The sequence below is a fragment of the Cricetulus griseus genome, chromosome 3, assembly GCF_003668045.3.
Source record: "Cricetulus griseus strain 17A/GY chromosome 3, alternate assembly CriGri-PICRH-1.0, whole genome shotgun sequence".
Classification (NCBI taxonomy): Eukaryota; Metazoa; Chordata; class Mammalia; order Rodentia; family Cricetidae; genus Cricetulus; species Cricetulus griseus.
In genome coordinates this window covers 242,520,268-242,535,284 of record NC_048596.1, presented here as the reverse complement: position 1 = coordinate 242,535,284, position 15,017 = coordinate 242,520,268, and the positions used below count along the sequence as shown (strand labels likewise).

Genomic DNA, 15,017 nt, shown 5'->3' with positions numbered 1-15,017 from the left:
AGTCAAATACTGTTGATCCAAAACTCTGCCCTGAGTTGCCAAAGCAACGATCCTATGGGAGGAGGTAAGTTGGCATAACACCTCTCCACCTACCTAGAAAATGTACTAAATGTAAACTATTCTTCAAAGGGAAGAGCAGAATGGATGTTGGGTTCATTCTTGACCAATTAAACTTAGCATTCAGAGGAGGGAAATACATTAGTTATCTTTCTTTTCCTATACATATGATATTCTAAGTTCATGAGAATCTATAGAATATCTAGACAAAGAGGGAGAGGAAAAGAGAGACCTAGAAAAGGAAGTATCCTAGTCCCTTTATTTTAAAGGAAGTTTAAGAAATAGATGCTAAGTTACCAAATTCAAGCATTGCAACCATCAGATGAAGGATAACTTCCCCTACCAATAGCATTCTAGGTCAGCACAAATGCCACACGTAGTATCATAGGCTTATCACACATTCCTCACTTGGCGTAAAGTAAGTTCTTGAAGGTGTTATATACACACTCTGTAAAGTAAGGAGAGGCTGAGAATTATTAGGACACTATTGTTGATGCAGAAAAGGAGACACTGGCTTTAAGGGAGACATTGAAATTTACTGTGGGAGCCAGAGACATTGCCAAAATATCCAGTATATGTCCAGGACCTCACAACAGTATTTTCCAAATGCAACAATAATCATGAGATCATCCCCCAAGGGAATTTGATAAAACAGTAATCCATGGACCTTGAACCACTCATCCATCTTCCTGTATTTTCAATGGCTCCTGGGCAATCTTGATGCAAAGCCAAGCTAGGGAGTTTTCGTATGGTTCATTTTCAAATAGAAGGAAATTCTATCCACCGCCTAAGGGATACTTGGCAGTGTCTAGCCATTTCTGGTCATCACACTGCAGGAGAGTTACTACTGGTATCTAATGAGTAAAACCGGGATGTCCTGAAAATGCCAAGAGGCACAGGACAGCCCCCACAACCAACAATGATCAGGGCAAAGCACTGAAGTTGAGCATCTAACCCAGTCATTTGAGAAAAACAAGGCAAGGAAATCCCACAACTTCTAGTATCTGCAGCACAGGTTAAAAAGCAGTTTCCTCAAAATTCTGCCTGATTATCTTCATTCTTTGTTATCAAAAGCCCCCTCTGGATTGGGGTGTTTTTATTTGGAGCTTGGTATCTATCAGCTGCCTTTGACCAAGCAGTCAATGTTTAAACACCTTGGGATTTGCAGCTTTCCAAGTGAAGAGTTGGTTTAATGTATTCAAGGAGGAGTTTTTATTACAGGTTCCAGATTTGCCTAAAACATGAGATGGTTATTCTATTGTGTGTAACAGGAGAATGAGAACTGGATGCTAATGGCTCCATTATTAAGCAGAGAGCTGAATGCTTATCTCAGAGTGTCATGCAAGCTAGGAAGGACTTAGGAATACTGCCAGTTCTTCCTTACAAAATTGGAAACTGCTCCTGGTCACACCCAGGGGAAGTGTCAAGCCTGACTTTGAGTCCAATCAGTACCCACCAAATCCACACTCTTAGGCACCCTGCTAATTTGCCTGCCCAGAAGCCCAGCTTGTACATGCTAGTCTGCCAGGCCATTAATGGCTTTGCATGGTCTCTACTATAATAACCCAGCCCAATGGGCACATGACCTCTGGTTTTTAAGAAAATGCTGTCTTTGCTTTCTTAACCCAACAAGTCCCTGAAAATATCAGTGATAGCAGCGGAGCAGGCACACTTGTAATGGTGTGTACTTCCATTCAAACCAGGCTGCTGTTACTAGGAGAACCACTAAGTTAGGAACACACAGAAGCTAAAGCAGAACCCGCCAAGAGAGAGACGTAGATTTACTAATGTCTGCCTGAGCAGCAGTGTTGAACAGTACTGGATTCAATGCAGCACCTTCCTAGCAGAAGACTTGTGGCCAAATTAATAAGGCTGTGAATAATTAGGAAACAAGAAAGCTACATGGGACTCCTAGGGCTACAGGAATACGACAAAACACTGCGTGCCGAGCAATTACACTGCCTGGTACAGTGCATGCTGACTAGATGGCAGACATTACTATTACTACTGCTACTATTATGGGAAGGATCAGGAAAACCCTGAAATGCCAAGTACAAAATGTGAATGCACTTTATTTAATTAATGAGCTTTTTGAAAGGTCTAGTCTAACTCAGATCTGCACCTACTGAATTACACCTTAAATATGCTATAAAATCAAAATATCTGAGGGAAAAACACAGACAACTTGTACCTAAAAAAAATGTATGTATCTGTGATTCTTCTGTGGAAGCAAACTTCCCATCAATATATGGAAAGGAATTCTTTCAAAGTGTGGCAGATGAAGAACATCAACATGTTATTTTTATCTTAGCTGTTCAAAATTCAAGTCCATGGTAGACACGCAGACAAGAGAGATCAGTGTGATAGACCTCAGGCCACAAACATCCTAAACCACATGCTGACCATGAGGAACTTCTAACCAATTTCAAGAGATGTGTATACACAAGAGAAATGTAAATTACATTGCATGTGGATGTATTAACTGCAAATAAAAGCAACAGGCAATGAAAATGACTCAAGACAATAGAAGGCTGGCAAAAGTACTGTATTATAATGTGTTCAGAACAGGGCTTGGTAAGGAGGTGAGTCTCTGCAGGAGCTAGGATTCACAGCAGGGACATGCTAGGCAAAACATTGGAAGGGAAACTTGGAGAAGTGAGAAAGCCTATGAACACACAGGGACACATATCTAAAGAACCAGCATTTACTAAACAGGATGAGACTTCAAAACTGCAGATATCTTGGATACAGATTGCTTGGGGGAAATTACAGGAGACTTAAGCTATGCTTAGGATTTTGATTTGAGACTCAGGATCACTAGAAAAATCTCATAATCATCTATAATCTTTTTTTCCTTTAGGATATTGCACTTTTCTCAACAAAATCCTTCTCTAAATCATCCAAAGAGGAAAATGGAGCAATGAAAATTTGCTCTGGCAAGAATGAGCAAGGAAGCCCTGAAAATCCAGGAACCAATTAAGAAGGACCAGTCATATTAAGGCTGGAAACCATGAACATCTCATCTATTATGTAGTAGGGTTTTTTTGGAAGAAACCGTCCATCCTGTAGAGAAGCTCCTTAAGACAGGATGTAATAAACAACTCAAAAAAGCTTCAGGAAGTCCCTGAAATTGACCAGATTCTTTAGGGCCCTCCCTCCTCTAGTTCTCTCAGAAGTGCCAAGCTGCAAAGAAAACTCTGAACTAAGCCAACAGCCTGGAAAAAGCAAGGACCAGCCAAACGGCCTAGAAGAAACAAAGACAAGCTGAGCTGCCTGAAAGAGACTCCCAGGAGAGGACATTCTCCAAACTTTTGAACTGCCTTCATGCTATGCAATGTGGCCCAGCTCTCTAGCCTTTATAAACTGTCACCCATGATGGTGTTAGCTTTGGTGAGGCATCTGTCTTTGTGTCATCTCTACTTCTGTAAGCAACCCCCAATAAAACTCATTGTTTTACCAAGTTGGACTTTGGTGATATATCTACTTGGTTCTGTAGTGGGCTACCTATCTGGAAAGAGTAAGAAGTATGTGCAGTGTATCCCCAAGAGAAGTCTGTCACACAACATCAGCACAATCTGGGTCTTGATGGCCTGGCCGCAGCCTCTCTAAATGTTTGTCTAACACACACTTAGTGAAGATGACTGGCCCCTCACCTGACCTGCATAATCTCATTGTACAAAGTCCATAATTTACACTCATTAGACACCAGACCATAAATAACCTCCTGAGACCCTTTTCCTCTCAACTGGAGAATTCTATTAACCACTTGTATGTATTCTAAAGATAAGTTGAGGTTTGTACATGGATATCATGCCTCCATCAAGCAGAGATTTGAAAGTGGTGCCAGATAAATAGCCCACACTGGTGACAGAAGCAGGTGTCATTTAGACAGGCATGATGTTTAACATCTGAGAAATCATGCAGTTAAAACCAAAACTGTCCAATCATGATGAGCACATAGAGGCTGAGGATAGAAAAGATCTGGACAGAAGCAGATAGGATCAAGGAGGAAGCTTATTACAGAATAAACCAGTAATGAATTTTCTCAGAACTGGTATCTGAGGATATAGGTACAGGACAATTCTGTGAAGTATTACCAAGAGGGAGCAAACTGAGGATGAGGGAAGATCCTTTGGCTGACAGTAGTAGATACTGTATCTGTAAGGCCAGCTACAAAGGAAAGGATAGTGCTGTCCATCCACAAAAGACACCATGACAGCATAACCAATATACTGAAAACATCAAAGTGAGCCTGGGAATGGAGAAATAGTACGTTAACAACTGATCAGAGGTGCAGGTAATGGAACAATTTCGACAGTAGGAATCAAAGGGATTGCTGTTAGAGAGGAGAAAGGAGTCTGTAAAGACAAGACCAGCTGGACAGGACAGAGGTTAATAAAGAAGAGGCTGCTAAAACCCACAGAGACAGGATCTGACATAGTCTCAGAGGCTCGAGAAGAAAGAAGCACCTGTCACTCTTCTGTCTCTCCTGGAAAAGGGAGACAGGCTGGGGACAGAGACGGTGCTAAGAAACACAAGCAACAACACTCTCAGGAATAACAATGATGCTTTGCTGTCTCAGTGTCTGGAAAAGAGGGAATGGGTGGGGCACAGGCAAGACATGCTGGAGCTTGAAGCATTTACCAGGACCACAGAAGAATGGCTGTCTACAAGTGGTGGTGGTCTGTGTGCAGATGTCCCCTCAAACACAACAGGTGTGAATGAAACATGGCTGAGCAGAGCTGAGCCCCTGATAAAATCATCACCACTGAGGAAGTTGCTCCTCCTCCGATTCATTAATGAAATGACCATTCATTAAGGAAGAATGGGTCACTAGACACTGGAGAAGCAGCACTCAAGGCAAGGCCAAAACGCAATAGCTGTTTCTCAAACTGTTGAGTTGCCTAGGAATGTTGGTGGGCGGAATGGAAGGAGACAGAGACTATTATTCCACAGCACAAACTGCCTGCATATCCACCTAGTAGTTTCCTGCTGCCAGGTTGTATTTCCCACTTGCCCTCCAGTTTTCCTCTTCTTCCTAAACGATGGGAAAATGAGGTGGGACAGGAACAGGTGGCTTTCCGATGCTGTTCAAGATGGACATGCAGGTGAAAAGGAACTAGACTATGCAATGGACACTTGTTTAAACTAGGAGCAATAATGGCTACATTGGCAATTAAGACTTTGAGTCAATCTGTACAATGAGCTATGAGAAGATTCACAGGAAAAAACCTTTGGTAAACCACAGGTCCTCACAGATCCTCAACCACTGTTGCCTTGAGCTTCCAAAATTGGGAGCAAGAAGTTTCTGTTAATTACTCCATCTAAAGTACTTTTTTTACAGCAGCTGAAACACCAAGCAAAGACTCTTGCCAGGTCTCAGTACGTCTGCCCTGCCCCTGCCTACATCTGTACTGTACATCACCACCGCCCCATGCACTGCACTGACACTCAGGAATCACCTCTGGCCAGAAGCTCAGATTCCACAGACACATAGTATTTATTAGGTGAAAGGTAACTAAAACAGAAAATGTGGTGCCACTATAGCTTCTGTGTGTTGGCCTGGCTCTAACAGTTAGGGACCGAGATAGTGGATAACCCTGGAATGTGTCATGTGGTGCAGCAAAGTCCATTCACAAAAAGATCCTAGGGACTCTTCCTGCTGAGTAGAAACACAGAAGAGTCTGCTCAAGACTGACAAAGAATGTAAACAAGTCTACTGTGAGCAGATGTCCTCACTCAACAGGTGTCACTGGAGGACAGTTGAGAAGAGATGAGCCCCTGATAACTACCACAGTGGAAGGTCCTCCACCACGATTCATTGGTGCAATGTCCATCATCAAGTAAAGGCTCCTCACGAAGCACTGGGAAAGCAGGGTTTAAAGACAAGCTCATCCTACTCCCGAGGCTGTTTTTCAAACTGCAGGAAGCATGGTACAGATTCGCTGGTGCCTGTTACATTAACACCTCCCTACCCTTGTTGACAGAATGAAAATCTCTGCAGCTAGGCACTGCATATTTTGTATAAACTTCCTGGATGATTCTAACAGAAGGTTCAAGGACCTCTGCTCAGAGTTGAGGAAATAACAGCATGATGTGTTAGAAGGAAGACCACAAAAGAGCAATGCCTAACCCAACCTCTAAAAAGCTCTGTGAATGAAGGAATAGTTATCCAGGCTTAAAGGAAGCAATGTGCTTTCCAACACTTCTGCTAACATTCAAAGGGCAAGAGATAGACAAGATTATTCTTACCAAATGATGCAGAAAAGCAAGAGAAACTCCAGGTAATCATCCTTTCAACTATTCAGTGCATGTGAAAGTATGTCCCCAAGTCTCATGCCAAGTTCTCATTTTATCAGGCAACAGCATCTAACAGCAGCACTGCTATAGATCGACTGTCATACAGCCAGGCAGGAAGAGCCTGGGTTCCTCATTCTTAGTCTGCCTCCAGCTGGAATTGCCAGGAGGACATAATTCAGATGGCCATTTAAAAGGTAAGTCTTAGGAGGAAAGGAAGCCTACAGTGATGTCCTGGTCCATCACTGATTGACAAGCAAGGTGGCTTCTCTGAATTCCCATGTTCTCATCCATAGCACTGGAATGGTGGACAAGAATGAAACAAAGCCATTCAAGAGCTCTCTGACATGTCACTCTGAAAAGGACACAATACCATTTCTCTGGTACTTTAACCCAAAATGCAAACTCAAATCTAATAGGTAAGATGTGCCACAGCACCCCCAAACTGAAGTGCTCTCCCATAAAACAGCTATCAGAGATGACTAAAGAATGATTTCAGACAATGGAGACCAAAGAGGTATAATAAATATAGTATGTGATCTTGCGTGGGCCATTTGATAGCATAGAAAAATGGCTGTAAATGACTCTCCTGGGACAACTGATGAGATATGAACATGGACTGTATACTGTATATTATGTGATTATGGACCAGATACCTGAAATTATGTGACAATGTTAATGTTAGGGAATACTAAATACAAAGGAATAAATGTAAAAGCATAGAATCTTTGCAATTTTTATAAATCTAAAATTGTTCCAACTTGTAAAGATTATTTTCTTCAAAAGTTGTTGAACCTCATATAAGCCATTCCCAAAGCAGAGAACACTATGCTAAGTCCCCAGCATCTGGATTGCATACCAAAGGCTGTCTTAACACAGAGGACCACAAATTCTGCCAGCCATGGTTAAATCAAAAATAGTTCATAAGAAGGACTACATAAGACTCTGAGAATAAACCATGGCTGTATTGATTCTAATGTGCTTCCTGGCTTGGGTACCACTTGTCATTCAGCTACACACAAGGCATCCCCTGGAAATCTTGTTACCATGCATATCTAGGTCAGTGGTCTAGAAAAGTAAGGCCTGAGAATCTGCATTTCTAAGGTCCAAGCAGCTGTTCCTGAGCCCCACATGCTGACAAAGCAAAGCAACAAGGCAGAATGGACCTAGAGCCACACGTCAGCAGAGCACAGCACTCCTGTGAGTGACAGGCCAGATTTGACTTTGGTTATCATTCTTTTGGACTGACCATACTTAGTCCCAACCACATTTAGTCTATGTCTACCACCAGACAGTCTTTTTAAAGGTAACATGTGACTAGTCCTGTGCAAACCTCATGTAAAGAAGGGTGAGTGCTGGCTGCCTGACCCATGCACAAAGCTACTGGGCATGTACACTTTACTTGTGAGAGTTGTTTCTCCAGTGACCTCAGAGGACAGTTAAAATGACAGTGAGGTGCTCGTTTGGTGGCCAGTTTTCAACAATTTGCAAAGTATAACATTTCTTGCATGCAAATTTAAGTCCACTTATTATGGTTTTACCGGTGGAGTTTGTTCTGATTACTCCTTTGAATTCTCACAATGCCATGTAATTCTAGCAATGATCTTCAATCTGATAATAAAATATGACCAGAGAAAGAATTGTGAATATAATTATAAAGTAATATCAAGAATATAATGGTTAGAGTTGCCATGTTATTCTAATTGAAAATATAGACCACCACTACGCTTCTTGAACTCTAGATGTATAAATAAAGTCTCATCTTTCTTCCCTCCAATCACTTGTTCCAGAATGACTTCAGTGAAATTAGAACAGAACAACTTCCCCGGACAGTCTGTAATCAAAGGTGACAGTCAATCACATGACTTATCAATCACCTAGGCTCACAAGTGAAATGACTTTTATGAACCCCCTTGATATTTTTTTTCATTCAGTACACATTTTCTGATTCCTTATTATATTCCAGATAATGTGCTAGACACTTGGTGAATTTTATACCAACAATAAAACTATGATTGGCTGGGATCCAAGACTGAACCCCTCTGTACTAACTTTATTATAAAGCTGTTACTACAACATAATACTTGCTGGATCTTCTGAGATAAATAAGTTTTTTAAAGTAATTTTACATTGCCTGTATTAGAACAATAATATGCCCACCCACAAGTCACTGGGACAACCCATCTGTCCTAATACTCAGAGCCCAAGTAGCATGTCCCGCTGGATGGTATCACCACTGCTTCAGACAGGAACCTAGTATTGACACACTTCAGCAGATGGGGCAAAACTATAAAAGCCCTGTCCACTGCCACTGTATATGCAGATTGCACTGCAGAAATTATTACCCAGATTTCATAGCCCCTTAGAGAACAAGCAAGAGGTATCCAAAGTCTCGGATCACTCAGTGTGGCCAGGAAAATTGTTGTGAGCTCTGCAGTCCTGACTGCCTTACTCACCTGGTCAATCTCCATGAGTTTAGGATAGGCGCCAGGCCATTCGATGGCCACCTTCACGATATCCGCAGGCGGCGGCATTGTGCGATGGAGGAAGTCGGAAGCCGGTGGAGAAGGGGGATCCTGCTCCGTGGACCGTCACACGTGTCTATACCTAATGAGGAATGACAAAAAAGAAAGAAGTAGTTCAGCGCAGATAAAGTCGAACTTGCTTCATCACTTCCTGTTTTCACTGGTGTATGAGAAATGCTCCCCTTGGTGCCTGGGGACTGAAGCCACAGGGGCACAGCCAACAAGTCCCCAAAGAAAGACGGAGGCTGTGCTAAAGTACTGGAGGCAAAGCCTCCAGCAGGCACTGCCCTGGGGGGTTCACCTTGCCACATTTTCAGGAGCCAAACAGCAACCCCTTACCACACAGAATGGAACCCTGCTCTCAGCGATGCTCCGGCCTGAATGAGCAAGGATCTCGCCCAGACTGCATGTAAACCTTGGCGCTCAACAGTCTCCGGAAGAACACATTGCCCAGGAAGTCATGGTCAGGAAGTAGCTTTTATTTAAAGCATTTTCTGTGTGTCACAAATAGACCTGCACTATAGCAACCAGGATATCATGAGGAAGAGAAATTCCCCAGGAGTTCACACATGCTCACACTCCCTCCCCAAGGACAGTCTTCCAGGGGGAAGAATACACCTGGCCTGGGAGCTTTCAGAAGAGCCTTGAATTCTGTCACAAAGAAAGTAATGATTTTCCTCTCCTGACTCTCCATTTCTTTATCTCGCTGACTATTCAATTAGATAAAGCAGTGATGTGATCAACTGTGTGTATACAGCAAAGAGACTCCCCAAATGCCACCCCATCCAACAGCCCTTTCCCCTAACCTGAACAGCTGGTTCAGTTAGTGGTTCCTGGTGCTCTCCTTCAAAATGTCCTCATGAATGGAAAATAAACACAAAGCTAGATTCTGGAATTTTCCCTTTTCTTTCTACAAAGGCAGCATCCTGTACCCTTTCTAATCCAGTGCATCCCCCAGGTCTCTACCATACAGAGGTAACACAACACCGGGCATACTCATTCTTTTCTCAGCTGGTCATCAGGGTGTGTCCTGCCTGATGAGCCAGGTCCCGGCAGTGGGTTGATCCTGTGGTTTCTTTATTACCTTTGGTGTTACAAACAAGCCTACAAGGCATATAGTCATGCATATATAATTTTGCACATATAAAAATCTATCCTTATAATAGAATTACAGAAGTAAAATTGCTAGGCCAAAGAAATTAAACTGTCTAAATTTTGATTGGCATCTCCAAAGTCCTTCTATAAGGTTCTACCAAGTTGCCCTGCCTCTAGCAATGCCTGAGGCTTCCTGCTTGCTCACAACTTCACCAACAGATGGAGTGGGTGCCAGCCTGCAAACCTTGACAGCCTGAAAAACCCACTCCTCAACATACTTATTAACTTGTATTTTTCTCATTAACAAACATAACGATGGAAAGTCACGTGTTCCCTTCCTTATACACTGTCCAAACTCTGCCTTTTTCTATGGGTGTTGGCCTTTCTGAATAATTAGCTTCAGCGGAGCTGACCAGCAAATGAGGAAAACCCAAACAAAGCTTTTGCTCCTCCTCAGCTAAGGATAATTAGAAAGCTTATGGTGGTGCTAATGAGTGGCACCCAAAAGGACAAACCCACAATGCAGTGGTTTATTCTTTCATCCACAAATCATTACAGCACCTCAATTAGGTAACACACTAGCTTTCTGGGTTGAGGACACAGGTGCAGACGTGGTGTTAGGTACCAAGGAGAGACAAAAGAGTAAGTAGGGACCAGCACATGCTGGTATTGGTGACTTTGAAGTGGCAGGGAGATGGAGTAGACAAAGGGACAACAACAGCAAACAGGAAGTGCAGGAAAAGCCTGACCTGGGAGAAGTGTGAAAACAGGCCCTGTGGACAGTTGAGAAATCACTCCCTGGACTAGGAAAAAGTGCAAAAGCCCTGAGGCAGAAACACTCCTAGAAAATTCCTAAAATAGGCAAGTCCCTGAAACCAATTAAGACTATGCAAAAGAAGAAGGCATTAGGGAGCAGTCGGTTCATAACTTGGGAGTTTGCTTCCCAGATTCCTGGCCCTGCACAACTCTTTCACCATTGGTTCACGACTTCTGGGCAAGAAGCACCTGTTCAAGTACAGCTATTTCTTCAGCCAACTACTTTAAAAACCCTAATGGTTTGCATTATGTTTGAGTAACTTAAATTTTCTAAGGTGATGTCCTGAAGAAATAATTATTAAAACAAAACCAAGTCTTGTTTTGTTTAAAACTGCTCAAAGTTTAAAACAATAGGGGCTTATTAAATAATTACAGTGTCTCATTCTACACCAACTTAAGCTAAGGATGGGACTGGCTCTGGGTGGTCTCTGCCCTGCTTATATACTTGAGAATATTTGGGACAGAAAGCCTATCAGCACCAAATCTCTTCAGCTGAGGCTCCATGTTCAGATACAAGCCTTAGAATGAAGAGTAAGAAAAACACAGGCTGTGTGCATATCAGGTAACTTCATTCAAAATAAAAAACACCCAATCCGTCTTCCACCTCTCCATGAAACAATCTAAAGTTATACAGAAAGAAGAGACCTCCTTCTAGGAATCAAAGGCTGGCCTTGTTTTCTTCCACCACTTTAACTGATTTTTATTCCGGGAGGAAAACCTGCTGAACAGGTGAGAACACAATACCAGGGCTCTCCAGGGTCTCCCCAAAGAGTAGGAGGGCAGCAAACACAAAGCAGCCATTGAAAAGAGGAAGCTAGGGATTTCCCTGGCTTCCTTCCCAGGCCAGCTAGGCTTCATGGGCTCTCCCCATAGTGAAAACAGTAGGAGCAGGCAGGGAGCACCACAACTACCAGGGAGTGTAGCTGGAGCCACAACTGCAGAGTGAGCAGCCCTTCCCACATCCCTCCCACACACACACAGAACTCCACCTGCCCTATCTGTGGAGTCTTTGTTGCTCTGGATGGTACTTAGGACAGTAGTAACTCAGTATCTCAGTACCTTTGGCTTTCTCACAAAGGTGAGAACTTTCCCAGAATTCTGTTCTGTGTACCACAACAGGGTTGGCAGCAGCTCAGACCACTCCTCGCTATGAAAACTTAGCAGCTCCCCTTAGTCCTGAGAGGTTCTGAGGCAGCAAACCCTCTGGGAAGGTCATTAGTGGTCAGGGCAGTACCGCTAGAACTACACAGGAGAACAATCGCATTGGCTCTGCAGCAAGTATCAACATGTAGGCCAAACTGCCCCAATTCGAATTTCCAGATGGAAACACAGTTTGAAGTCTCCACCCAACAAGTGTGGTTTCCTGGTCCCTTTTGCTCCCCCTAGCAGAGCAGGTGTGACACTTGACTTGTCAGTTTCTTCCAACATGCTGAAACACCCTAAAAGAACGACCAGTTACACAGCAGGGCCAGGTCACATTGTCATTGATGGCTGTCAAATGATCCCATCTGCTTCATGACTAACCGTTCATGAGATCTACCAACAAAGGGAGAACTAAGTTTATCACACCCCACATCACCCAAGCAATGTGCTGGTTTCCTAACATGACCAGTTAATGCAATCATCATGGACAGTCTGGTATAACAATTCTTACTCAAACTGAAATCTGAGGCTCACTGAGGGCAGAAACAAGAGAGGAAGCAGCCTGTGCAGCTGGCTAGACAGCCTAACGACTGCCTTCCAAGGTAAGTATAAATCTCCAGAGCCATCCGGGAGTGGGTGGAGTATTTGAAAATGCCTTTGCTTGCCTGTTAGATTTGCTTTATTCCATGTATAACATTAAGAGTCTGTAACCATAATACGTAGGTTCAATAGCTTAATATACTTAAGTATATGCGTTAGAGGAGGAGATGCTTCTTACTAGAAAGTCAGTTACCAAAGGCTACATTTTAGTTACAGGTGGCTCTATAACCACTGGTAGGTCTATTCTATGCCTGAAAGTCTCCTTGAGTTGTTTCTAAGATAAGGGACAGAAACCACTCCATCCCTAACTTGCTTTCCAAGACTTGTCTGTCTTGCTTTCCAATTCATTGCAGTGAAAGGACCAGACAGTGACAGCCAGGGTAGAACAGTGGAACAAAAAATGTGAAGTAGCAAGGGAAAGGGCTTACCTCAGCCCTTCTCTTCTTTGATCTGACCTACATTATTTCTGGCCATGGAAAATGGCTTTATAATAAACCTATGGTGGGATAGAAAAAGGGAGCCACGAGCCTTGTTTTTAAAATGTTGATCAGTTTCCATTTGCTTTTGCCTTGGGCTGTAGAAAGAGGAAAGAACTCCCACTGAAAGCAGCCTACATTAAGTCTGAAGCCTACCCTCGTCTCCCTGGAACTCTCTAGTTTTCTTGTTTGAGGTTGCTGCCTTTTGGGGAGGGTTCCTCAAGAGGGCTCACAGCAGATAGACTGGGTTTGATAAAGCTTAATCCTCATTGCTAAGTCATTCTATTCCAAATTGACTCATTGCATCTCATTATCTGCCATAGTTTGAATAACCTCAGACTTAGGTGCTAGTGAAGGGACCAGCCCCCCCTGTTTTGGCAGCCATCACAGGCCAACATGTGCTCCCTGACCTTGCTGGGCATGCCTTGGTCACTAGGAGGTCAGGTGAGCACATGTTAGCCTTCCCACCTTGTGCCAAGGAACCAATCAGAAGTCAGCTAGTGGGGCTATGCTTTACAGCTCTGGGTGTGCTTTACAGACAAGAGCACAGCCGTGACATGCAGAACATAGCAACCATCCTGGGAGGGCCTATGTGCCATAACAACCAGTTGACCAATCAACACAGGGCTGGTTGCCCAAACTTGGAAGCGCACCAATCCTGGGACTGTGCGTACCCCTAGACACTCCCCTTACACTGCCCTACAAGATCCCTGTCACATGGTTTCTCAGGGTCTTTTCCCAGCCATCTGCTCTGGTAGATGGATGAAAGGCCCAAGCTAATGGGGTTAGTTCGTTAAAAACTGCAATAAATGACTCATTGCTTTTGCGTCGAAATGGGCCTCTTGGTGATTTTGGGGTTCAGAATTGGGGCACAACACTGGGAGCACAGTTCCCAGCTGTGGTGTTGTTCCAGAGATGGTAGGAAGAGGTGGGGCCTAAAGAGAGGAATTAGGTGACTTGAGGTATGACTTGAAAGTGATACTATGAAGGTTATACCTAGTCCCGTTGCCCCCCCCACCTGTCCCCTTCTGCCCCTTCTTTCTTCTCCTACTCTGGCCTTCATGGTGCAAGCAAGTTTGTTTGTTTCACCATGATGTTCTGCCTCACAACAGCATAGAAAGAACAGATCCAAATGACTATGGACCGAAACCATGACTCAAAAAAAAAAAAAAAAAAAAAAAAAGGGAAAATCTTGCCTCATAAATTGTTTGGCTCATGTACTTGTTTTCCTTTTTTTTTCTTTTTTCTTTTTTGTTTTATTTGAGTTACAAACAGGACTGAATTACATGACAATCTCAGTATACTTGTTTGTTTGTTTTTTTTGTTTTTGTTTTTGTTTTTGAGACAGGGTTTCTCTGTGTAGCTTTGGAGCCTGTACTGGAACTCGCTCTGTAGACCAGGCCTCTGTCTCCTGAGTGCTGGGAGTGCTGGGATTAAAGACATATGCCACTCAGCTGGCTCATGCACTTCTAACAGTGCCTAAAAGTCTGACTAGCAACATCCTACTGTGCAACAGTGCAATTAGACATTGATGCAGGGGGGACAGAGACGTCAACCCAGACTAAGTCAGAGTTGTGAGTCCCAGACTTGCTGCACCCTGCCTTTGTTTCTCCTCTGAAACATATTTCACAAAGGACATACTTTTTGGTAAATCATACAGATAAACAGTGATTGCCATGGAAGTCCATGGGGACAAGAGTGGAATATGTGTCCCCCACACTGGAGGATGCCAAAGGCCTAAAGACAGTAGAGGTTGGTGCTACGAATTAATTCCAACTTTATTTGGGACCTGAAGGTCATTCTCAGACCCCAAAGGTCAAAAAGGAAGGTCTAGAGACCAGGGAACACTGACGAACATGTAAACATTCAGGAGAAAGTGAGGAAAAGAAGAAACTAAATCAATGTGCAAGCCCAGCCTTTCATTGTATGTAAATGTTGTTGACACACACAGTGGGCAGTAATCTTTATAATAACATGGGCTATTTGTTTGCCATGAGAGGAAATGTGC

General features: G+C 43.3%; 1 protein-coding gene across 2 annotated transcripts in view; it reads right to left on the bottom strand.

Annotated features, from left to right (window-relative positions):
* Positions 1-15,017, bottom strand: part of Elmo1 (engulfment and cell motility 1) — a 523,874-nt gene that overhangs the window by 424,219 nt on the left and 84,638 nt on the right. For both annotated transcript variants that reach the window (XM_027409370.2, XM_027409371.2), the window contains exon 2: positions 8,811-8,961. In XM_027409370.2, the coding sequence (XP_027265171.1) occupies positions 8,811-8,888 (78 nt within the window). In that variant the 5' untranslated portion in view covers positions 8,889-8,961. The remainder of the gene's footprint in view (positions 1-8,810; positions 8,962-15,017) is intronic.